The sequence below is a fragment of the Giraffa tippelskirchi genome, chromosome 10 (assembly GCF_054371585.1).
Source record: "Giraffa tippelskirchi isolate mGirTip1 chromosome 10, T2T-mGirTip1v1.2.pri, whole genome shotgun sequence".
Taxonomy (NCBI): domain Eukaryota; kingdom Metazoa; phylum Chordata; class Mammalia; order Artiodactyla; family Giraffidae; genus Giraffa; species Giraffa tippelskirchi.
In genome coordinates, this window is record NC_137284.1 from 158,844,496 (window position 1) to 158,870,274 (window position 25,779).

A 25,779-nucleotide genomic window follows, 5' to 3' on the forward strand; every position below is an offset into this window, starting at 1 on the left:
TTCTGCAGGCTGCTGGCACCGCTGGCCCCAGAGTCACAGGCATGTGGGTTAAGCAGTCCGTTTCTAACTCTGTCATGAGCACCATGACCTCAGGTCAAAGAGTAACCTCTCTGAGCCTGCATCTCATTTCTAACAATCTGGAATAACATTGTCCTTGCCAAGGTGTCTGGACAATGAGAGGCCACAGATCATGGGCTCTGTGTTGGTCTTCAGTCCTTCAGTCGTGTCCGACTCTGTGACCCCATGGACGGCAGCACACCAGCCTTCCCTGTCCTTCACCATCTCCTGGAGCTTGCCCAAGGGTTCGTGTCCATTGAGTCGGTGATGCCATCCAACCATCTCATCCTCTGCCGCCATCTTCTCCTTTTGCCTTCAATCTTTCCCAGCATCAGGGTCTTTTCCAGTTCTAAGTCAGTTCTTTGCATCAGGTGGCCAAAGTATTGGAGCTTCAGCTTCAGCATCAATCTTTCCAATGAATATTTAAGGTTGATTTCCTTTAGGATTCACTGGTTTGATCTCCTTGCAGTCCACGGGACTCTCAAGAGTCTTGTCCAGCACCACAGTTCAAAGCATCAATTCTTCAGTGCTCAGCCTTCCTTATGGTCCAACATCCATACATGACTGCTGGAAAAACCAAAACTTTGACTGTACAGACCTTTGTTAGTGTTAGTCGCCCAGTCGTGCCCGACTCTTTGCGACCCCATGGACTGCAGCCCCCCAGGCTCTTCTGTCCATGAGATTTTCCAGGCAAGGATACTGGAGTGGGTTGCCATTTCTTTCTCAAGGGGATCTTCCCGAGCCAGGGATTGAACCCGGATCTCCTGCACTGCAGGCAGATTCTTTACTGACTGAGCTACAAGGGAAGCCCTTTGTTGGCAAGAATGAAATAAACCAAATGTGGGTGAGCATCTGTCAGTGCCAAGCACACAAAGAGCCCTCAGCTAGTGAAAGTGAAAGTCACTCCGTTGTGTCTGACTCTTTGCGACCCTATGGTCTATACAGTCCATGGAGTTCTCCAGGCCAGTATACTGGAGTGGGTAGCCTTTCCCTTCTCCAGGGGATATTCCCAATCCAAGAATCAAACCCAGGTCTCCCACATTGAGGGCAGATCCTTTACCAGCAGAGACAGGGAAGCCCATTAATCAGCAAATATTTAGTATCAGCTCTCTGCAGGCGTTGATGTGGACATAAAACCAAGCACAAGCTCAGTCTCCCTCTTCTTGGAGATTATGATTGTGTGGGGAGACAGCATACACTGAATTTAGTGACAGGCAGTTCTAATAAACGCTCCACACACAGCTCAGAGAGCGATGGGCCAGCGAGGTCTTTCTGAAGGAAAACGCCACATGCAGCAGAGTGACCAGAGAGGGTGTCAGGGTCTGAGACTCAGACTGAGCCAAGCATTCTTGAGGCCGACAGGGAGAGAAAGCATGGTGCTTTGGGAGATCCTTGTGGTCGTGTGTGGATGGCTTGGGCTGATGCAGGCTTGTTCAAAGTCCAGTTCCAAAGCACAGTTCAGTTCTCGAAGTGAAACATCAAGGGGATGGTTCTGCCTTGATATGTAGACACGCTGCCCTCGAGCAGGGTGAGCGAGGCCACTTCGTTGGGGCAGGAGGGCACCCCACCACGTCTTCACGTCCCCTCGGCCCCCTCGGGTTCTCCAGGTGAACAGGAGCTCAGGGGCCCCCCACTGGGGGAGCAGCTCCAGCCCCTACCCAGGAGCTCAGATGCATCCTTGACCATTTACCCCCGCCCCCAGCCGCTCAGCATCACCTGTCCTCGGAAACCTTCCCAGCCCTGTGCGTTTGCCTCCCCCTCCCCCACATGACCCAGAGGTCCTGGCTCTTTCCTCCTCAGCACAGTCGTCTCTGATCCTCTAAGCGGCTGTGGGGCTGGGTGAATTCACTTGCGCTGAAGGTCACCTCCCAGTGTCTTCTTCCTGTCTGACTTTGCAGGTTTGTCCCCAGGGTGGGCTTCCAATCTCTGCCTTCCTGCCTCCCACCAGCGGAGCGGCCCCAGTGCTGCTAACCAGAGGCTGAGTCTAGTGCTCTGGTCAGCTTGGAACCCCGGCCTTTCCCTGGGCACCGTCTAGTGCTACCCAGTCTGGTTCCCCTTGAGTTTCCCGTGTGCCTTGATTGTGGAACTTGCTGTTTCTTCAGTGGGCATTTTGGGAATTTGAGAGCAGCACGCACTTCATCACTCACCCGGGAGGGTGTGACCCGTCTGGACTCCAGCCTGGGGCTGGCTGTGTGGGGAGTGTCCGGGGTGACCTCTGATGACCACATCACTGCTCTATCCCCCCCAGACCACCCGCCCTCTCCTCTTTGCTTCTGTTGATTTATCCTCACCCCTATGCCTGCCAGCCTCTGAGAGGTCTGTGGATCTCTGGATTGCATCAGCGGTCTCCTTGAGTGAGCCAGAAAAAGTTACTCTCTCAGAGCTATCACTTAGAAAGTGTAAGGATGAGATCTCCTCCAGAAAACAAAGGGCTGATCACTGGGTGCGGCACAGGAACTAGTGTTCATTATCTGCTGTAATTTTGTGCATCTCTTTAGGCGTAGATACGGATGTGCCTGAACCTGGAGCTCCTTGAGGGCAAAGACCTCATCATTATTCATAACACCTGACACAGGAGAGGGTTCAGACGGAGGGAGAAGGCAGACCACAGAAATGCGGTAACTAGTGAAACAAGAGTGTACGTTCACTAGGGTTTTTCAGTCACAAGGGACAGAATTCCCACTTGAAATGGAATAAACAAAAGAGAGACTCTCTTACTTGCACAGGATGGGCAGACGCAGGTTTGGCATCAGGCACAGCTGTATCCAGGTGCCAGAGTAAATCCTCAGAGCACGCATGTTTTCCCTCTACCTGCCTTTTCTGCGTTGCCTTTGCCTTCACTTCTCTTTAGCTCCACTTCTCTCTGGGTATTTGTTTCACTCTCTCACCGTGAAAAGACATATTCTATGGGACCAGGTAGATCAGTAATCCCTGGGCCTTCCAGCACCAGAACCCAGGGGCAGGAAACCATTAACTTCATAACTGTATCAGGGAGACGCTGAGGGATGACCTGGACTGAACCCACACTGAGGATCGCCAAGGCCAGGGTGGGGCGGGAGGGGGAGGCTCTCGGGGTGCACAGGCCTGCACTGCATGTCCGAGCTGGCATCCAGGGCAAAGGTGGTGCTCAGAGGCAGGCCAGAGCCACAGATCATGGGGAAGGGAGAGCTTCGAACTGGGCCAACGGAGCACAGAGATCTCTGCTAAGTGCCCAGCAAGAACATCCTGGAGTAAGACAGAAGCAAGTATTCCCTCCAATTAAAAACTTAAAAAAGAAATGCTGGAAGGAGAGGTGTAAAGTGAAAGTTGCTCATTTGTGTCCGACTCTTTGCGACCCCATGGACTATAGAGTCCGTGGAATTCTCCAGGCCAGAATACTGGAGTGGGTAGCCTTTCCCTTCTCCAGCGGATCTTCCTGACCCAGGAATCAGAGGGGTTACCACCAAAAGAATTCCCTCAAAAAAGTTAATATATATAAAGCACTTTGAACAGTGCGTAGGATGACATATCAAATGCTGCTCCCCCAAATTCATCAAATATAAATGAATATCTACCGTAAAATCAACACTTTTTCACTTACCTCCAAGAAAGCATAATACACTACGATTTTAACGTTGACACACCATCAGTTTTAAAACATTTGAATTTTGGTGAGATTGAAATGTGAATAATTTGTGCATATTAGATTTTGAAAAGTTAAAAGCCCATCTTTATATGTGTCCCCACCACAAAGGACTGACAAATACTGTTCTTCCTCTATAAAAAAAAGCAAATGTGCTCCCAAGACTGGTGACCCGGGAAATCCTCCTTTTGTTGGAAGGGTGAGCACCGTCGCTGCGGGGCAGCCGCACTCATGACCATGACCACAGCGCCACTGAGGGCCATGCAGCTCGGCCCAAGAGGCGGTCCCCCCAGGGAGATTGGGGGCCCCTCCAGGAGCTGCCAGCAGCCCTGAAGCCCCTGAGAGAGGCCCTCGTGTGGCTTTGAAGGTCCCTCCCACCCAAATCCTCTAAAGAAAGGTGACTTGCTCAGTGGTAGATGCTGACCCCAGACGGTGAGTGATTCTGGGGGCTTTTCCTGGGGGTACCGAGAGTTCCCGCCCCTGGGAACTGGGGTGCCCCAGGGACAGGGTGGCCCTGTCCAGGTGCGGCCATGGGCAGCACCGGCTCTCCGGCAGAGGCCAAGCTGCGGGCCACAGGCAGCAGAGGGTAGGAGGCCTGCGGAGGCGGATCCCACGGTGGGCTTGGCGCACTCGAGGTTGACGAGCCGCTGCCCACCCGCCCTCCCTCCACGTCCCAGCTCGGAAGCCCTGCATGACCCTGCGCCCAGGCGCCCTGTCCCTGGCCTCGCAGCCCTTCGCTCACTTCCTCCCAGCACTCCCCAGCCTGGCGTTTGGGGAGGCCGACCAGCCCATCCATAGGCAGCCCCGAGACTTGGAGGCCCACGGGGAGGGGAGGGAGCTTGGCATGTTCCCCCCGCCCCAGCCCCACGCTCCGCTGGGCAGACCCGCCCGAGGTCCTGGGTGCGGTCGGGGCTCATCCCCGTGGCCGCTGTGAATTTGCTCAGCTCCCATGCTCCCGGGGACTGAACGTGGCCACCAGGTGGACAGGAGCATAATTTCATTCTGAGGCTTTTCCCTCAGCTTTGGAAAAGCAGCGCCTCTGAGCTCTGCAGGTTACAGTTCCAGTTCAGCAGTGGAAGAGATCCTGAGGGCTCTTCCCGGGGGCCCGACTCTGAAAAGGACGCTTTTCCTCCGTTTGCGCCAAGGAAAGGGTCTGTGTGGTGATGTTTCAGATGCTTCTCCTAGATTGTGGTTGATATTTGAAAGGATGAGCAATGTGAGTACTTTCTAGTAAGAAGGATGGTTTTAGATGGTGTGCAAGAGTTTCTCCTTCTTGGCACTGAACTCTGCTCTTTGGCATTAAATCCCGTGTTATTTTGCTGCAGTGAAATGTGACGCGACCCTCAAGTTTTTCTGCAGCACAATTGTCTCTCCTTTTATCCTCCCGATAGCATCATAAGGTAGACACGGCATGTGTGATTATCTGTATTTCACGGGTGTGAAAGCCTAAAGGCAGGACAATTGTGTGAATTTTGCCAGGTCCCACCGCTGCCTGGGCAGGAACCAATGTGAGAGCCAAGTGTGCTGAATCTGGGGCGATGGGCAGACTGGAACGTGAGCCGTTCACACAGCACAGTTGTGGCCCCAGCACCACTCAGACGAGAGCTTGCAGAGCCAGTGCCCAGTGCCCTGCCGGCTCTTTGGAGGCGCCCACACGTGCGTCTGTGGGGTTGATGGATGCTCCCGAATTGTACAGGAGCCACTGAGAGTCTGGAAAACCCTAGCTTATTCAACAGTGTTGCCACCACCAACCACCCCACCCCCACCCCCACCATCAGTGCATTTGCAGACTCAGACACCAACTAGAGGAACAGACAGTCACTTCCCTGCCCAGCTGAGCAGTAGAATGGCCAAAGCAGGGGCTCGGAGAGCAAAACAGAGTAAGGAAAGAATTGCTCAGCTCCCGAAATGAGCTTGAGTAATCAGCGATTCTCAGCACCTTCACTTGTTGACCTGGGAGACGGTGCGCGTCTACACACAAATACGTCTGTTGTTCCCCTTTAGGTCAGAGGCTACAGCTTCCCACTGCCGTCAGGTTCTGTAGACGCGGTTTGAGAAGGCCATGTGTTCTGTCCAGCATCTTTCTCACGTAATCTACCCAAGAAAAGTCCTTTTCAACGTGGTTTTCTGACTGCGTGTGCAGCCACCCTCTGCCCCCGCCAGGAGAGCACAGGGCCTCCTGAGTAACTTGGGTATCGCTGTTCAGTCTGAAAATCTGATAAACAAAATATTCTCATTGATATAAGATTTCTTGCTGTTCTTGGTATAAACACTTCTGTATGGTTAGTCTTTGTGTGGTTCTCTGACCCACCTGTTCCTCTCCTCCACCCTTTTTTTTTTTTGCGCAAGGAGCATGATTCATAGTTTCTACTCATAGGAATTTATCCTTGGGAAATGGCAGAGATCCCACCAAGTCCTAAGACGCACACAAGAGCATTTTTATTGTGATAAAAACCAGAATAGATGTCAAACAGCAGGGGCATAATTAAATAAGCTACGGTGTATCTCCTAAAAGGCACATCTCAGAGCATGCTTAATGACACGGAAAAGCACTTCTGATATAGATTCTCAAACATTGTGCAAAACCATATGTTATGTAACCTTAGTTTTATTAAAACTAAATTTTATACCCACCCACCAACCCTCTCACGTTCTCTCTCATCTAGACGGGAATAAAATAGCAGACAGTCTGTTTTACTGAAGATAGTCGTGTACCGTCTATCTGCGTGTCTTGCAGGGCTGTGACTCTTAACTTGTCCCGCACACACCGTGACAATGGTGACTGTGCATCGTCCCAGTTCCCACCTCATGGTCGGCCAGGCTGATGTGTGATTTCCCACCAGCCAGTCTGCTTTTCAAAAACAAGTCCCAGCAGTGTTTCATTCGCCTTCCCGTGGGTGTTGGTGGACATCCCTCTTGTCACTGTTGCGTAATAACATCGCTCCAGTGGAGACCCAGGAGCCCCACCATCCCGGTGTCTGCTGACCTGAACCCAGGGAACATGGGCTGTCCCAGGAGCCTGATGGCGGCTCGGAAACACCCACAGGGACTCTTGCATCCGCCAAGCAGACGGGTCGACTCACGCCTGGCACCTGCTCGGCTCAGCAGGGTGTGGACAGCGGCCGTTTGTCAGCAGGCGCTCCTGGGTGTAGCCCCCCCACGGGACTCCAGCAGCCCTGGGGCTTCTCCTCTGCGTACCCACTGCCAGGTGGCAGCACAGCACTCAGGACCCCCGTGGGGGGCTGTGGAATCCCTCCTGACTCCTCTCCCGAGCCCCTGGGTGCCCGGAGGGATGTGCCTGGTGACCGGAATCGTGTACTCGGACAGGCCACGGCGACAGCTTCCTCCCGGTGTGTGCCGTCCTCCTCGGCCAGCTGCAGCGTGTCAGCAGCGGTCTGCCCCCCTTCCAGCCTGCACCCACCCTGACCAGTGTCCAGGGCAACAAACAGAAAGTTGCCAGAAAGCCAAGTTCTGTGCAGACGCCATTCAGCTCTGAAAACAGGAGGGCTGTCCAGTCCCTTAGTCACGGTTGGTGCTTCTGACTTGCTGTTCTGTGGCCCGTGGACAAAGCCCTTCAGGGGACCAGAGGTGACATCTGTAATACACCCAGAAACTAAAGCCAGGTGGACACAGGAACCTGATGGGCGCCAGCCTCCCCAGGTCAGCCGGCCTCCGTCAGCCATTTGCTTCTCCTCCACAGTCTGCTGAGGGATGTGTTGACCAGGTTTCAAGAGGCAGAATTTCCATGTTCTGGTGTCTTGTTTTGTCCATGTGCAGTGTTCCAGTGATGTGGGTCAACTGTGTAGAGTTTCCAGCGGGAACAGAGTGAACACAACAGGGACGATCCCGTTTGCTGTAGGAATGCAGTGTATCGTCACTGCTGAACCAGTGGGCACCCCATGACCAGCCAAACTATTCCATCTCAACCTGTAAAGTAAACCTAACGTCCTATGTAACAGGATCTTTCATCCTCCTTTATTGTGGAAATGTTAGTAAAATTGTGCTCGGTCAGAAAGTGGGGGAACTCAAGAGAAGAAGCAGGAAAGAAGGGGAAAAGCGATCAGTAGGTCGTGACCACTCCCGGGAATGTGTCTCGAGAGGGGCAGCTGCTGTGCCGTGTCAATTAAAGGAACCCAGGATGAGTGATATTTGGGGGCTTCAGCTGGAATCCAGAGACTCTGTCTTCCCCTTAATAGTAACGTGTTGGGTTCACCGTTAATGTTGAATTTCCCCTTCAAGATAAATAGTCTCCTTTCAATTATGAGTTTGGTAGTGGCATCACTAATTAGTTTGCTGAATGTCTTCTCCAGATGTCAGATACCTTTGGACTCAGTGGGGTTAAATATGGAGGAAATCTTAGGATCATCCAGTCAACCTTGTGTTTTGTAGTGAAGGACATGAGGTTAAGTTATAAAGACAAGGTTAAGTAACAGACCCAGAACTGGATGTCCGGTAGTCTCAACTAGAATTTAAGCTTCTATTTCAAGTGCAGCGTCCCTTCTGTTTTATCATTCCACTGGAGCTGTGCCGCTGCCTTTTAGTCAAGCCCTGAGCTGTGCAGTACGGCTCCCTTTGGGCCTTGATTTTCCAGAACCGATGGCTAAGCTGTACCCAGTCACGGTGACTATCCCAGCCCCGGTGTCCTGAGGTGACAAGCTCCCCTTTTGGCTCCATGTGTTTCTGGGCTTTCTGGTAACCACCCTGCGAACACGTGGCTGTTCTTCCTGGTCACTTCCTCCAGGAATCCTCTCCTAATCCCTCCAGGCAGAATAAAACTTTGTCTGATGAGAGTAACCACAACAAGACTAGCAGGTGTGTTACTGAGCCCTTCCTTTGTGCCAGGCACTGTCCTCAGTGCTTTGCAGTTGTCAGCTCACTCAGCCTCACGCCCACCCTAAGACTGGGCTCTGCATTTATCCCGTTATTGTTTAGTCGCTTCAGTCGTGTCCAACTCTTTGTAACCCCATGGACAGTAGCCTGCCAGGCTCCTCCGTCCACAGAATTTCCCAGGCAAGAAGACTGGAGTGGGTTGCCATGTCCTCCTCCAGGGCATCGTCCCGACCCAGGGATTGAACCTGTGTCTCCTGCATTGGCAGGTGGATTCCTTACCACTGAGCCACCTGGGAAGCCCATGCCTTTATCTCCAGTGACGGATAAAGGGACCCCTGGGAGTCCAGCCCTGGCCCAGTCCTGCAGCAGGTCTGTGGTGCTCCCGGAGCACAGGGTGCAGACACTCTTGCAGGGCCTGGAGAGGACTGAGCCGTGTAGAAACCAGACTCGCATTGTAAACGTGAACATCTTCAAAGCAAAACACGTTCCCTACAACTTGTTCCCTTTTGTTTTCCTTCCATTAAAAATGCAGCCAACGTGAAAATGGATTTAATGTCTATCATAGCAGATTTTACTTATTCAGAATATTAATTGGCTATGGTCTGACTTGATTCAAAACTGCATTGTTAGGCTTAGAACTCATAAAAAGAAGTTAAAATTTCATAATACATCTTTACCCTTCGGCAAACTCGTAAGAACAGCTGCAGAAATTAAACGAGGATGTGTACTTGTGTCTGGAAGTTCTCCAGCTCATTTCTGGTTGAAGTGAATGTTTAAGAGGCAGGAGGCCTGAGCAGGAAGCTGATACTTGACGAGTTTTCAGCTCCATCCTTCCGTGAGAACCGTCTGTGGGAAATGCCCTTTTGGCATAATTCTGTTTAAAATGTCAATATTTGCACTGTTTCCCATGCTTGCAAAATACCCTCTCACTGGTCTCGTCAATGACACTGACAATATATTTTTTAGAATTTCTTTTAAAAAGATTGAGTCCTGTTCTTGGTCCACGTAGCTCCGCTTCTATAGACGTTGGAGATTTGCTTCCCCGTGGGGGTGGGAGGCAGAGCATTCAGACCCAGAAGCACAGGCAGAACTGACCAGGGCCTTGAGAACAGGCTGATTCGTGCTTGAAGGGCTCCGGGAGACGCTGGGTTTTTTCCTGGGCCGCTGTTTCATAGATTTGGCTGCACTTTGGAATCACCTGGAGTGTTTCTTTAAAAAACTGATGCCAGGGTCCCACCCCTAGATTCTGATCCTTGGGCTGGGCTCCTGGACCTGGCAGTAGGGTTTTCAGAGCCCCTCAGATCACTCTAATACAGAGCCGAGTTTTAGAGCCACTGACCTAGACCGCCCAGAGAATTTGGGGCTGACCCAAGGTCAGAGCTGTAACATCCTCCAGGGCACCCCAGTGCTGCACACGGGTCACCCAGCCAGCAGCCGGAGGACCTCTCTACCTCCTCCACGACTGCACTGGCCACACTCAGGGTGTCCTCCCCGCTGTCCCTGCCGGTCCGCCTCTGTCCACCTCCATCCTCACTCCCGCAGTGACAGGCTGACGCCTGCCCATCCTCTCTGCATCCTCACGGCCTGGGGCTCACCTGCAGAAGACTCACCTCTAGCCCTGGTGCTCCCTCCTCAAGCCTCAGCCAAGACTTCCCGCTGCCCCTGGGGTCCTGTGCCTGGCAGGATTCTGGTCACTGGGAGCTCGCGCCCTGTTCCCCCAGTCCCCCAAGCCCACGCCTGCCTCTGGTTTCTCGCAAGCTGTTTGCTCCGTGTCATCTCATTTCTCAGCCCCCTTTCCTCATCCTGCTCCCTGTTCAGATCACAGCCTAAAACCCACTTTCTCAGAATATTAACTCCTACTCCAACCCAGGTGAACCTTGAGGACATCGTGCTCTGTAAAATAAGCCAGACACAGAAGCACACACACTGCACTTTTCTATTCTACGAGGTCCCTGGAGTCGTCAGGTGCGTAAGACGCAGACAGTAGAATGGTGGATGCTGGGGGCAGGGAGTGCAGTTAGTGTTTTATGGGGGCAGGGCTTTAATTTTGCAGGATGACAAAGAGTCCAGGAGATGATGGTGCTGACAGTTGCACGACAGTGTGAGTGCATTTAACGCCATCAAACTATGCACTTAAAAGTAGCCAAGGTGGCAGATTTCATGTCAAGTGTGTTTTACCACAATTAAAAAATTGATATTTTTCAGTCGCTTTCTCAGGCCTGTCCTTTGGCCTAAGCTAGTGGTACCGTCACATGTCCCCGCGTCTCCACTTGTCCCCGTCAGAGCATTCTCCTGTTAAAGTTTGTCTTCTTTGCCAGGCTGTAAGTAGAGTAAAAGCACATGCTGCGTCCCACCTCATTCATCAATGCGCTGTCCCAGGATTGGCACAGAGTAGGTGCCCACTAAGTGGTGGTGGTCTTGTTCGGTCACTAAGTCGTGTCCGACTCTTCGCAACCCTATGGACTGCAGCACATCAGGCTCCCCTGTCCTTCACTGTCTCCCAGAGTTTGCTCAGATTCCTGCCCATTGAGTCAGTGATGCTCGCTAAACATCTCATCCTCTGCTGCCCGCTTCTCCCACTGTCAGTCGCTCAGTCATGCCCTACTCTTCACGACCCCATGGACTGCAGCCCCCCAGGCTCCTCTGTCCATGGGATTCTCCAGGCAAGAGTACTGGAGTGGGTTGCCGTTCCCTTCTCCAGGGGATCTTCCCGACCCAGGGATGGACCCTGGGTCTCCTGCACTGCAGGCAGATTCTTTATCGACTGAGCTTCCAGGGAAGCCCATTAAGTAGTTTTTAGTAAACGTTGAGTGACTAAGTCTCAGGTTTCCAGTTTCCCAGCCCCCCCCCATTCATAACTGCTGGGAAAATGCAATTGCTAAGACAGTCAATGCAACTTGATGTTAACACCCCCAAGGGTATCCGACCAATTGTCCAGTTGTGGTAAATGACAGCATTGGGTGAACTGTGTGTAGTTTGAGGCTCTGACTGACCCTCAGTGTAGATGGTGCTGGAGGTGGGTGAACCCCAAGGGATCTTGAGACTCTTGTTCTGTCAAATAAAGGCACCAGGAAAATGCAGACCAAATGGCTGGTTTGAGGTTTTAAGAACAGCCTGTTTGTAACCGCTTCCTTGATTAATGCTGTGTTTTTTTCTCTTTCCAATTAGATATTTATCTTTGAAAACAATATCTACTACTGTGCGCACGTCGGGAAGCAGGCCATCCGCGTGGTCTCCACTGGGAAGGAAGGTGTGATTTACAACGGCCTCAGCGACTGGCTGTACGAAGGTACGCGGGGGGCGGGGGCATGGTTCCTGTGGTCGCGCTGCCGCTGCTTCATGGTGGTTCGTGGTGGTGATGTGGACTCTGTGTCAATTAAGCTCCAGTTTCTAGAGCTTCGGCTAAATTCCAGAGGGACTATGGGGCCCCAGGCAGCAGCAGGCAGCTGGCGGGAGCCTGCAGTGTCGGCCTCTCACCTGATGGCCAGGTGTGCTGGGCCCCCGCCAGCCTGTGCTGTGCAGGGGGTCACTCCGGAACAGGCAGGGTCCAGACTCCCAGGTCCCCCGCTCCCTTTCCGAGAGGCGGAGCGCCTGCTTCTGCCTGGGGAAGACGTCAGAGGGTGACCCCCCGGGTCAGGGTGACGTGCTGGCCTGCGTGCATCCGTCCACCTCCCTGGACGTTTCCTGCCACTGGGTGCCAGAGGACTCCGGCGGTGGGCATTACTGAATCTCTGAAATCTGAGTGAGCTGCTCTCTTCTGAAGCACTTGTCATCCATCTCCATGCTAATGAGAACTTTGCTAGGACGGTAACGGTCATGTACCGATTGCTGCTTGCTGCCAGGAGCCATGCTAAGTGCAGTCAGCACCTCATGTCCGCTGCCGTAGTCCAGGCTACTGTGATACTAGTAGAACACCACAGTCTGGGCGGCCTGATCGACCTCTACGCAAAGTGCTTTGGTGCCTCCTAGCACCTCATGTCCGCTGCAATAGTCCAGGCTGCTGTGATACCAGTAGCACACCAAGTCTGGGTGGCTTGAGCACCTTCTATCTATTTCACTTGGTTTTGGAGGCTAGATGTCCAAATGAGGGCTCCGGCGGTGCTGATGTCTGGTGAGGGCTCTCTTCCTGGCTTGCAGACGGCCGCCTTCTCCCTGTGTCCTCACGGGATGGGGGTGCGGGGGGAGAAGGAGGGAGCAAGCTCTGGCCCCTTCATCCTGCTGGTGGAGCACCATCCCATCACAGAGGCTCCGAAGGCCCTGCCCGCAGACACCGGTACCGCGGGGATTGAGGTTCCATGTGAATTTTGTGAGGTCACGGACATCCCGTCCAGGGCGCCCTCGCAAATGCATTCTAAGATGAGCATGTCGCAGACGTTTCACCGCGGAGGCGGTGGTGAGGGTAGGTCAGCTGTCCGAGTTGGCACGAGGTCAGGGGAGATGCCCTGGGGGATGTCACTGTTCAGCTACAGGACTGCCCTCCCTGGAAATGCAGGTGTGGACGCGCTTCTTCCACCGTCTCATCCTTCCCGCCTGAGAACCCATGATCACAGCAGGAGTCCGCCGTGCTGGGCTGGACCGGGGGTTCTGGGATACCGGGGCGTGACCAAGCCCAGAAGATGTCATTTTGTTGGGGCGGTGCGTTCCTTAATCTGGGCTCTGCGTTGCAGGGGCTTTTATATCCTGAAGGATAAAGCACAGAGACACGTATGCTCAGCTCCACTTCCTGCTGTGATCTCACTGAAGCCACTGAGGCTCAAGGTTCTGTGACTTGGTTTCCTTTCTTTGTTTTAATCGAGACGGAAGTCACCGACAGTTAAATGCACAGTTGCAAGGCCGCGGTCTGATGGGCTTACTCCCGTGCACTGTGCACCCCCATCAAGACGCAGAGCGTGGGACTCCCCTGGGCTCCAGTGGTTAAGGACCCACACTGCCCTGCGGGGTGCACGTTCTGTCCCTGGCTGGAGAACTGAGATCCCGCGTGCCACGTGGCATGGCCAAAAAATAAAAATAAATGGTAAGAATAATAAAATAATTTCTGAAAGGAAATCCTTTAAAAGACACAAAACATTCCCTCATCTCAGAAGGTCCTCCCTCCGCCAAGCCCCTTCCCAGAGGCCACCACGGCCCTGATCCTGTGCAGCTGACTTCCTGGCTGAATGCTGGAACGCCCATCATGACCGTCCGTGTCCGTGTGGTCTCCCCAGAAGCCCCATGCTTATTCCATCATGGCCACCACTGCTCAGAGCACCCACGAGTGTGGTTCTGAGCTGCATTCCGGGCCCCTGGGAGAATCGACCTTGAGGTTTCACTGGGCTCACACGAGGGTGTCACTGGACGAAACAGCAGTGTCCACCATGCTTCTGCTGTCCTGCGGCAGACAGCCCTGTGAGTGGCAGAGGGGTCAGGGCAATAACCCCACGGCCCCCAGAGGGGGGGGGACTGAGGTCCCAGCAGGAAGAGCCTCGACCCGCTCTAGGAATAATCTTTTTTAAAAATCCATCACCAGGAGATTGAGAATATCTTTTTTAGTATCTTCCTAATAAAAAAAAAAAAAACTCATTGCCTTGCAATTCAAGGTAAGCTTTTGCTTGAGCAAACTGGTTGAAAAGAATGTTTCTTTAGGGCATTTACAGGGAATTGTGTTGGTGTGATAACAGGGCCCCAATATTCTAAATCGATCATGGTTGATGTACAGCTCCGTCTGCTGAGTGCTGTTCCCTGGAAGGTTATATACGCTGATGCTTAGACTCCTGGAACCCGCGAGGAATCTCGGCTCCTTGTTAACAATGGGAAGGTAAACTCTGAAGGCTACCTTTTTCTAATCTGTGACTTAACTGCTTCACCTCCAAGTGCTCCTTTTAAAAACTGGTAGGGGGCAAGATTAGGAGGAAAAAATACCCTGAAAGCGTTTGCAGGGTGCCTGACTCACTCGGAGACGTTAGTTCTGGGAAGAAGCAAAGCTTACATGAATTCTAAGCCACCCCACAGCCCATAGGCCTGCTGGCAGTCAGATGCCACACTGATGTGTTTGCTGGCAGTCAGATGCCACACGGATGTGCTTTGTTTCCCAGAAAGGATCTTCTGAACATATTGAACATTTCAGAATATCAAGGGCTGAGGAAGAGAAGGAGACATGGGGGCTGCCGGGAGCCCCCAACCCTTGAGCCGAGGTTTATACTCACTCTGTAGGAACCCCCTAATTTAGTGAAGCAGCCCCCACACCGGGAAATGTGCCCTCAAGGCCAGCTGCGACTTCAGACCACGAGCCTCACTGACTGCAGACTCCTGCCCTCACAGCAGCCACGCACTTATCTTGATGAGCGAATGAGCGAAGTGCATATTCTTCTGGGCAAATGTCATGCAGTTACATAGCATTTTTATTTTATTTTATTTTATTTTTTTATTTTTTTCTTAATGGTGTAGTTTATTTTATTTTATTTTTTAATAAATTTATTTATTTAAGTTGGGGGCTAATTACTTTACAATATTGTAATAGTTTTTGCCATACATTGACATGAATCAGCCATGAGTTTACATGTGTTCCCCTTCCTGGACCCCCCACCCACCTCCCTCCCCATCCCATCCCTCTGGGTCATCCCATTGCCCCGGCCCTGAGCCTTTGTCTCATGCATCGAACATGGAATGGTGTTCTGTTTCACATATGATAATATACATGTTTCAATGCTATTCTCCCAGAACGTACCACCCTCACCTTCTCCCTCAGAGTCCATAAGACTGTTCTATGCATCTGTGTCTCTTATTCTGTCTCGCATATAGGGTTATCGTTACCATCTTTCAAATTCCATATATATGCATTAGTATACTGTATTGTTGTTTTTCTTTCTGGCTTACTTCACTCTGTATAATGGGCTCCAGTTTCATCCATCTCAGTAGAACCGATTCAAATGTATTTTTTTAATGGCTGAGTAATATTCCATTGTGTATATGTACTTTATTTTAATATGAGGTTAAAGATGACTTAAAAGTGTCCCACAACTCTTTTAAGGTTTACTAAGGTCAAGTTGGGCTTCCCTGGTGATTCAGATGGTAAAGAATCTGCCTGCAATGGGGGTGACCTGGGTTTGATCCCTGGGTCGACAGAAGATCCCCTGGAGAGGAGAATGGCAACCCACTCCAGTGTTCTTGCCTGGAGAATCCCATGGACAGAGGAGCCTGGCAGCCTACAGTCCACGAGTTGGCAAAGAGTTGGACATTACTGAATGACTAACACTTTCACTTCAAAGTTGGTTACCCGTAAACTAAAGGTGTATTTGTTTTTTGGGAACTGAGAAAGGGAGATTTTGTTAAGAATTTGTACTTTCATGCACATCTTAGTGATTTTTCAAAACTCCTAATATGTAAGCTTATGAGCAAAGGGCTGGATTGTCCAAATTTTTGTGAAAGGTTCATGGTTACCAGTGTTACAGAGATGGTTGTATTTTCCAGTTGCTACTGTTTATATTATTTCCATTTTGATCATTGCCATCATATACACGAGGTATAGTGGGCTTCCCAGGTGGCACTAGTGGTAAAGAAGTTGTCTGCCAATGCAGAAGATGTAAGAGATGTGTAAGAGAAGATGTAAGATACCTGGGTTGGGAAGATCCCCTGGAGGAGGAAATGGCAACCACTGCAGTATTCTTGCCTGGAGAATCCCGTGGACAGAGGAGCCTGGTGGGCTACAGTCCAGGGGGTCACAAAGAGTCAGACACGACTGAGCGACTAACACTACTACTACTATAGTGGTACAGCACAGACTTTTTTGGCCAATAATTTTTCAGTAATGAAACTACCTGTTTTGCCATCTCATGAGACATCCGTACCTCTGTTGCCAAGGCAGTCAGATGCATGTGTGTGTGTCGTTTAGTCGCCCGGTCGTGTCTCTTTGTGACCCCAAGGACTAGAGCCCACCAGGCCTCTCTGTCCACGGGATTTCCCAGACCAGAATACCAGAGTGGCTTGCCGTGCCCTCCTCCAGGGGACCTTCCCAACCCAGGGGTCCAACCCATGCCTCCTGCATCTCCTGCATTGGCAAGTGGATTCTCAAGGAGACAGGGGGTTGACTGGGGAATTGGCTCACATGGGAAGAAATATTGTCATGACCAAATTGTAGAGCTCCATGGGGTGGTTTTGAATATGTCTATTTTCCAATGGGAAATGTGTTCCCATAAAGAAGAATTCTTTCCAGATCATCTGGTCACCCCAGTCTTTCCAGATTCCCTAAAATGAAATTCTAAGTCATAGATTCCATGGGACATGCCTTTGTCTTTGACTAAACTCGTGGTTTCTTCCATGCTTGGTGGGCAGTGTGTGTGTGCTGACCTGCATACCTGAGCTCCCATGTCCCCTGCCCGAGCTCTGCCCTTGCCGTCAGTGGATCTAAGCCTGAGGGGTCCACCATGGCCACAGCTTCCAGGGCACAGCCCTCGCCCGGGGCTGTCGGTGCAGGTCGAGGACATACTGCACGCCGGGTGTTTATCAGCAAGAAAATATCTCTGATGCCTCTCGCACTGTTATTAAAACTCCCCCCTCCACATACACATTTTCATCCTGCTATTTTGCAAAGTTCATGGAGCCACTCTGAGTGTGCATTCTTGATTGAGTTCTTCAAATGCTGATGTCTCTGAAGTACCTGGATCCTGCATCCCGGTGGTAGACACGCCCGTGGAACCTCACTCTGGCTGGACTGATGGTTTTAGAGACAGTTGCATGGCCTGGAGTTCGGTGGACTTAGAGGCATGTTCGCTTCTGTATGCTCTTATTCAGACCTCGGATTTGTAGTTCTTTGGATGTGGTTGTTGGTTCCTTCTCCGATTTACCTGATGGGAAATCTTGGTCAGACCAGGAGATCTCCCAGAAAATTGCCCGCAGCTTGTGGTGGGCTTCACAAAGCCCTTTCATGTGCGGGCGGCAGAGCTGTGGGGGAAGGGCAGGGTCTTTGCAGCCGCCGTGCCTGCCTTTGAATCATAGCTTCACCACGTAAAAGCACTGTGAACCAGAATGAGATTTGAACTCTTTGAGTCTGTTTTCTTATCTGCAAGACAAGCATGAAGACCATCTAAGTTTCCTCAGGTCATCTTGGAAATTAAATGGACTGATACACTTACAATTCGTAGAACAGCGCCTGGGACTAGTGAACCGCAGCTGTTGCTGTTGAAACTACTGTTATTCTTTATCTTGTCATGTTAAAAAACCAGTGGCTTCCCTGCTGGCTTAGATGGTAAAGAATCCGCCTGCAATGCAGGAGACCCAGGTTCGATCCCCGGGTCGGAAAGATCCCCTGGAGGGGGCTCAGCAAACCCCTCTAGTATTCTGGCCTGGAGAATCCCTTGGACAGAGGAGCCTGGCGGGCTACAGCCCATGGGGTCACAAAGAGTCGGACACGACTGAGTGTCTGACACTTTCACTTTTCAAAAACTAGTCACATAGCAGGCACACCCCTCTCTTTCTCGTCTGGCATTGACAGCAACCAGAAGCGCGAATGTGTGGTCCATTCTCCTCCAGCATCAGTGTTGAGAACTACTGAACTATTCACTCGTGAGTTACCATCTCCATATGTCTGTGCAGGAAGCGCAGGCTTCCTGCTCCCCCTGGTGAGGATGTCTGTGCAGATACGAACGTCACCCTGGAACCTTCTCTCTACCTCAGCGTCCCTGAGCTGGAAGCCTGACAGCCGTTCACCCGTGAGCACCACGGTCGTGTCACTCGGTAAAGAGTGTGCTTCAGGGTGGCTTGTAGACATTACATACTTAAAAATTCATATTCCAATTCGCCTGTGGCTTCTAAAGAGGGGACGGACATGAAAGTGATGATGAGAATACCAGAGTTTAATCAGCCTCTGGGAAAGCCCTCGACCCGGGAGGTACTGCCTGGACCAGCGGCGGCACCCGGTGGCAGGCAGTAGACCCTCTAGTCCAGTAAGGCAGCACTTTGAGGATTTGAAGTGAAATGAACGTTCTTCCTGGGTAGCCCCTTCTCCCGCTCCATGAAGTAGCAGCAACCTTGGCTTGGGCAGCAGGGGGTCTTACCTTGTAGAAAGACACAGGAGAGGCCACGGCTGTTGAGTGGCGACCCTCTCAGGTCTGACACGGGGCTGGACGAGATGCGTCGGTGTTGGTTCACTCCTTCTATGCTCTCTCTGACCCCCAGCGAGACACCCTCCTGTTCCTAGGCCTCTGCACGTCAGCCCAAGGACAGTGGTCCAAGGCAGGGAGTGAAACTGTCAGGCCTGTGGGGAGAAGCCGCCGGCCAGGCCGCATCCAGCTGGCCCCCAAGGGTCCCCTCGCCCTGCAGGCAGGTCCAGCCTCATCTGGATCCTCGCTTCCTTCTCCGCCTTCGAGTCCCGTCACACCCACCCCTGCCCGCACGCCTCCCACCGGGATGGTCCCGACACATGACCGTGCTGCCCCCTCCTCGCCGTGCGGCCTGGGCTCCAGGGTTCAGGTGCAGGATCCCAGACGCCCCCCAGGAAACTCAGCTGGCCTCCTTTTCCCACTGCCATCAGAACCTCCACACACTTCCTTCAGCAAAAATAGCAGGCTGATCACTGAAGAGCCCCAGGAACGGTTAATCTCACTGTAACTATGAGCTTCACTATTTTTTATCCCCAAAGGAGGCAGGAGAGGTGTTGGGAATGCAGACAATCCCCTTACTCAGGACCGAGGGCGATGAGGGAGCATCACTCCAGACCGCCTGCTGATAACACCGCCGGTCGGGGCCGGCCCGCTGCGGTTGTGTCTCACTCTCACCCACTGTCTCTTCCATGGCTTGCCCGACACGACTAAACAGCAACGAAATTCCTGCCGCAGCCACGGAAACTTGGGCTCAGAAGCGTTGCGTGACTTCTCTGCAGCCACACGGCCAGTAAATGGTTCAACTTGGCCTCCTCACCACACGCCCATCAGGTGTAAAAAGCTGCATGAACTTCCTGCAGATAAAAATAGGCCTGATTGATGCCCGAGGGATGAGCGGACCACCCATCACCTCAGCAAGGTCCACTCGCACCTCCAACACCCCCAGCTCTGTGCCAGGTGCTTCTCAGCATGGGCGTGAGGGCCCAGGGGCCGGCGGGTGCATCCCTGAGCTGCCACACAGCCACCGGTGACCTTGAGGAAGTCACGTACCTCGTCTGACCTTCAGGTTCATCATCATCATCATCAGATACTTTCCCCAAAGTGTGAGGCTGGATGACAGCATATCCGTGCCAGCGAGGCAGAACCACGTGGGCGTGGCGGGACATGTCATCCGGTGTCATCACGGGACTGTGAAATGTCCCGTGAGAATCCACCTCCCTCCCGGCTGCTGGCGGACATGGCAGGGTCTCAGATGGCCGTGTGTCCAGGGTCGGACGAGTGTCTTCCACAGAGCGGCAGAGGTGTTTGTAAGGCGAAGGTCAGACCCGGAGCCCCCAGAGCGCAGCACCCCCAGAGCGCACAGCGAGTGCAGGGGAAGGGTCTGGAAAGTGGTCTGGATTTCTCCCGAGAGAAGCCCGCAGAGGCGTCCTTGCCCATCATCTGCCTCGTCTTGCTCCTTGGATCCCCCACCCTCTGAGCAAACAAATAAAGAATTAATTTAAAAAAACAGAAAACAAGCCAGCAAAGCAAACCAGACACCACCTCCGGGACTCACAGCAGGAAAATCGCTCTTGCCCAGCATCTGGGCAGAGGTGGGCGGGTCTACTCCCCCGAGCTCACCCAGGGGCGCAGGCTGCGGGCCCCGCCCTCTGGCAGCAGGCCCCGCCCAGCCCAGCGCGGTGCTCAGAACGGAAGTGAGTCTGCTAGGCGGCCCTGCTGTAGCGAGGAACAGGGCCCAGGATGCAATGCCAGCAGCCGGCCAGACGCCGGAGAGGCCTCAGATCTGGAATCAGCAGGAGAGGAACTCTCGCAGGGCTGGGGGGGGCCTGAGGGTCAGTGAGAAGACCGAGCAACAGGTTTAGCGGCACCCAGCGGGTGCGGGTAGTGGTTGCAAGACTGCTGCAGCAGCCATCCCCCCAGATGCCAGGCGTGGGGGGGTTGGGGGGGGCGGACTCTGGGTGAGGGCGGCTCGGCCTGCCCAGAGCACTCACGAAGACATTAAGGAGTCGCTGCAGGTAGCAATGCTGTGTCCCCCCATTGGACCACTCAAGAGACAGCTACGGGTGTAACTTTTTGTCGTTGCAAACTCACCTAGAATGCGTGGTCACTCGGTTCAGTTGTGTCTGACCCTTTGTGACCCTATGAACTGTAGGCTCCTCTGTCCATGGGATTCTCCAGGCAAAAATACCGGAGTGGGCGGCCATTTCCTCCTCCAGGGGATCTTCCTGACCCGGGGATCGAACCGGCATCTCCTGCATCTCCTGCCTCGGCAGGCGGGTTCTTTACCACTAGTGCCACCTGGGAAGCAAACTCACCTTATTTCACACTTAACGGCTGATAGCTGAGGGGCGTCGTCGGAATCACTAGCTGGTAGGTCTCCCTCTCCCGTGAAAGGTTGATCAGTGACCCACGTGCCTTGTGATCAGCACTCTTCTCGTGTCTCCTTGGAGTCCTTAAATGAACAGCTGTGGTTCCCACTGAACAGCCCCCGACAGCAGGGGAGAGACCGCTGGAGCTGGCCATCGTGTGACGCCGTCGGGTTTGCTGCAAGCCCTGGGCTCACAGAGTCAGAAGCCGAGTCTGCCCTTGATAGCCCCGCGCGGGCCTTGTTGGTCCCCAATGGTTCTAATTCAGCGCGAAGCAAACATCAGGAAAAGGAGAACGGAAAACGTTCTCTCCACGTGTGGGAAAAATTCCCACTGGTCTTGAGAAATGTTTCTCACAATTAATTACCTAATCCTGAGAGACTCTGATAAATAACATACAATGCTCAGTGGTTATGCTTTTAAAGCTCTTTAATTATGCATCGATGGTGAGATTATGACTGACACATCTCCATCTTTTGGTTGTGGAGTTTTAATGAAACTCGGGTATCGCTGGCTGAAATCTTGACGCTCCTGGACACCCCAGTTCCTTTTAGTCTTTTCTGTTTCCTAAAATCTCGTAAGGACTTGAGACCCTTTGCCCCAGTGTCGAGAGTTTTGTTAATGTTCGCGTCCCACCGAAGGCAGACAGCAGATGCTCGAAGGAAAACGTGTCAGGCCCCCTGCTGGCCTGGGCCCCAGAGGCCGGGGTCCCGCCCCCGCCCCTTCCCCCCCGGACGCGTCCTCACCGCTCTGCGCTTCCTTTCTGTCTCTCAGCTCTGCAAACATCACGGACCGACCGGGTAACGCGGCCCGCCTCCCTCAGCGGTGTTTTCATACTTGAATGTCAGGGGGGAACGCTCAGTATGACGGCGTGAAGTTTGTATGCGCACGAGGTGACTTTGTGGTGCGCTCTCTACCTGTCCTCGGCTTTCCCGGGTGGGCGTCAGGAAGAAAACGCCCCGATTATAGACGGGGGACGAGCAGCACAGGGCGCCCCCGTCGTCTGCCCCATTCTGCCCCCCCCCCGGACACGCGTGCGCTGGGAAGTCCATCGGGTGCTCACCTGCCTTCTCCCGGCCCCTGGGGAGGGGCCTGCCCCCCTTCCTGGGACCCCCTTTTCCGTTCTTGCTGTGCGACTTGCGTTTTCAGTGTCACTTTCTCTTTGCTCAGGGCTGCCTTGGGGAAGCTTTGGGGGGCAGGATGGGGGTGAGATGGCAGCTCAGCTTCTCCACGTCAGAGCCCCCTGGACGTGGAGATGCGCCCTTGTTACTGTTAAGTCGCTCAGTCGTGTCCAACTCTTTGCAACCCCATGGACTGTAGCCCACCAGGCTCCTCTGTTCATGGGATTCTCCAGGCAAGAATACTGCAGTGGGTTGCCATTTCCTTGTTACAGATCCTATGAATGAGGACTGGTGCCTGGAAAGAGATCCAGGGCGTAGGTCTCAGGTGAGTCGCACCTTCCTGCTCAGTCTCCCAGCAAAAGGAGAGACCATCCTAGGGAGGTCACCTTCGTGGGGTCAGGGTGCCCCAAAGTGACTCCTGCACTGGGCAGAGGGCAGACACGCAGGCCCGTGTCTCTACCGCACACACTATGGCTCCGAGCCCGTGAGCAGGTCCCGGAGCCCAGGGCCCGGTGTCCCCAGCGTCTGCCCCCCTCCACCCTGGCTCCTGCGGATGGGTGGGCCCCTCGGTGGGCCCCTCCCCGGGACACAGCGCCTTCCTCCCAAGGCCATGACTTGTCCATTCACTGAAGATGGGCACCAGGCCTGGGAGCCCCCAGGTGCCAGCCATCCCCAGAGAGCAGATGACCTTGCAGGTCCTGATGGAGAACTCCCGTCCAGCACCTTGTTGTTGCCGCAGGAGTTCGTGCATATGGCACTTGCTTTATTAATAGCAAAACCAACAGCTGTGGGAACACGAGCCCAGAAAGTGTTGGGATTTTAAATAGATGTTCCCGGGAAGGAGCCCAGCCTTCTAGGAGGTCACTGGGTCACGTCTGCCCAGCCCTCAGGACCAAACCACCGGGCCACAAGGTTCTAGATCCGCACGACACCGTATGTTTTTGGTTCTTCTAAGCATCCAAATGACCGTTCCCCGTCGCACAGCTTCTATTGAGGGTTGAATCTCCGCCAGTCCCTGTGCCCGTGTGCCTACCTGAGTGTGAGGCATATGAAGAATCCACAGGTAACGAAGTCCATTCCACAAGGAGGCTGCGTGGACACCTAGCCCGGCCTACCCAGCCCACTGGTTCTAGAACGATAAGCCCCACCTGTCCCGTGGACCCAGAACCCATCAGTCTCCAGAGAACCCGGGCTGGTGACCCGCAGTGTGACGGGGTGGACGTGGGCCTCCCTCGGGAGCCAGCACGGAGCAACCCCACCGGGAAGCCAGGACGCACCATTGGAAGCGGGCTCCAGGGACACACCCGTTCATTCTGCACCAGGCTCCACAGGCCCCCGTGGCACGAGGCTGCATTGTGCCCCAGACTTGGCTTCAGGACGGAGCTGAATCACACCCTCGCCACGGGGTGCTCATCTCCAGCGCCATTCAGACACTGGCAGAGTGACTCGTTCTGGTTGAAGACCGCAGGCCCATGAAAAGCAGAACACCAAGCAATCGCTAAGCCCTTAGGTGACTTACGGAACCCAGAGCTGATTCCTTAAACATTTGTCCCGTTTCCTTCTCTCAGGACATTATCAGTGCCTCGCCCCCAATCCCTTTTCCAGTTTCTGTCTTTTGTGATCTACTGCTGACTTGAGATCCTGCAAGATGTGAGCCCACGTAAGCTTGCCCTAAAGGGGAGATTTTTGAAATAGCTGGGGAACGCTGATGGGTAGAAAATCCACGGCCACCCCTCCGCATCGTGACACCAGCTGGTAAAGTCGGGGGGTGTTCTGGGCCCTTCCTCCCAGCTCTGGCGAGGGAAGTGCTCACTCCCGTGAGCCAGGCATGGATGGCGGGCGGGGCAGGCAGTGCCCTCCCATCCAGGAACCGTGGCCACTTCCACTTGGACATTCAGCGCTTCTGGCCTCTGGCCTCTCCACCTGCCTCGCATGGAGGAGGCTCTGGGCCCTACAGGTGTTGCGGTCAAAGCCCCAGAACTGAAGGACAGAGGCACAGACCTCAATGCCTGGGGACTCTTCCGGAAGCCCCCAGACGGCCCCCCGTGTTCCTGGGCCAAAGGAAGGTTCACAGGACTCTTCATAAAGCACAGAACAGCATGCCTTGGTGGCCATGCAGGTTGAGAGGATGAAAGCCCGAAATGAAAACCAGTCCTGAGTGGTCACAGCTGAGGTTTGCGGAAGACCAGGTGGGGCAGAGGGGCTTGCCACCTGCCGTGATGTCCAGCTGCTCTCTACTCCGGCTGAGCCATGCAAGTCCCTATGCGCTCGAGCTTTGTAAAAATAATTTTGTTTCATTGCAACATTTAACTGAGTCTGGAAAGTCATCGTTAAGGGGACATAAAGCTGAAGGAGGAATGGAAAACTGTGTAAAAGAGACCTTTCAGGCTGCCAGGGAGATGGCCTTCTGGGGTAATGGGCCTTTATTGACCCTGACGATGTAGGAACAGGGAAATGGAACTCGTTTCTCCCACACTGCGATCTCCCAAAGCAGAGGATGCTAAAACAGATGAGGCTCAGCCAGAGATGCAGAGTGTGTGTGAGAGAGGAGAGAGACAGAGTAAAGCAGAGACAGAGACTTCCAGTTCAGTTCAGTCACTCAGTCGCGTCCGACTCTGCGACCCCGTGGACTGCAGCACGCCAGGCTCCCTGTCCATCACTGACTCCCAGAGCTTGCTCAAACTCATGAGAAAGAGAGACTTTACCAAAAGAAAAAAGATTTAACAAAAGTTGGAGGACTTTCCTTGCCCTCGGCACGTCTGTCTCCTTTCGGCACGGCTGGAGTCCCGAAACACTGCCCTTCATGCGGGACAGTGACAAGAGGAGCTGCTGGGATGCTTTTATGCGACAGACCGGTTTGCAGGTGGTCATCACAGGGCCCATCAGGGGCCTTGGGCCTCCACCCCACGGGAGCAGCTTCTTGACAGTTTCCTCCTCAAAAGTCCCCAGCCCCTGGAAATGCATTTGTTGTCTTTTTCCCCTGGAATGAGAAAAAGGAGGACGGGAGAACTGAGGCAATCTATCAGTGTTTGGAGAAGCTGCAGATTAGCAGCCAGCAAGGTTATAATGAACATCTGAGCGATCGCGGCCGTGGAATAAAAATCAAGCCCAGACTCCTGCCTGTCTCAGACGTGAGGACGTGGAGGGGTGGATGCTTCCCCCTGGTGGTCAGCACAGGCATGGTGGGTCCACTGTCCCCGGGCTCGGGTGCTGAATTGTGGGGGTTGTCAGACCACCGGGATGGTGATGAGGTGTGTGCAGTGAGTAATATGCAAGTCACACGGCGCTGATTAGCCAGGGAGGCTGTGGGCGGCAAGGGAAAAGCTCCTTCCGCCTCCTGGCTTGACGTTTGCCAATTTCTTCTTTAACCCCCCATTTAATTCCGCTCTCGGCACCTCAGATAAAATATTTAGTGGCAGGAAAAAGGCTGCAGATGCAGGCGGGAATAAATAAGATGGCTTGTATTTAGAACGAGGCCATTTATTTCCGAGTGCAGATCTATCAGGCATGGTATTTATGTCTTTTGCAATTTTCCAGGACCCAGATTTCTCCAGACGCTTTGATTTTTTCCCAGTCGGCACAGCAGTGGGGGTGCAGGCGGCAGGCACTTATTAACAGTGAGAACACACAGGCCTGTGTTTTAGGAGTGATCCCAAACCCTGTCTCAACTGCCCGCACTGTTTTGATCTGCTGCTTGTCATCCCATCCAG

At 53.3% G+C, this 25,779-nt stretch overlaps 1 protein-coding gene across 3 annotated transcripts in view; it reads left to right on the top strand.

Annotated features, from left to right (window-relative positions):
* DPP6 (dipeptidyl peptidase like 6) overlaps positions 1-25,779 on the top strand; it is a 774,296-nt gene that overhangs the window by 640,496 nt on the left and 108,021 nt on the right. For all 3 annotated transcript variants that reach the window (XM_081537115.1, XM_081537116.1, XM_081537117.1), the window contains one exon: positions 11,678-11,798. In XM_081537115.1, the coding sequence (XP_081393241.1) occupies positions 11,678-11,798 (121 nt within the window). The remainder of the gene's footprint in view (positions 1-11,677; positions 11,799-25,779) is intronic.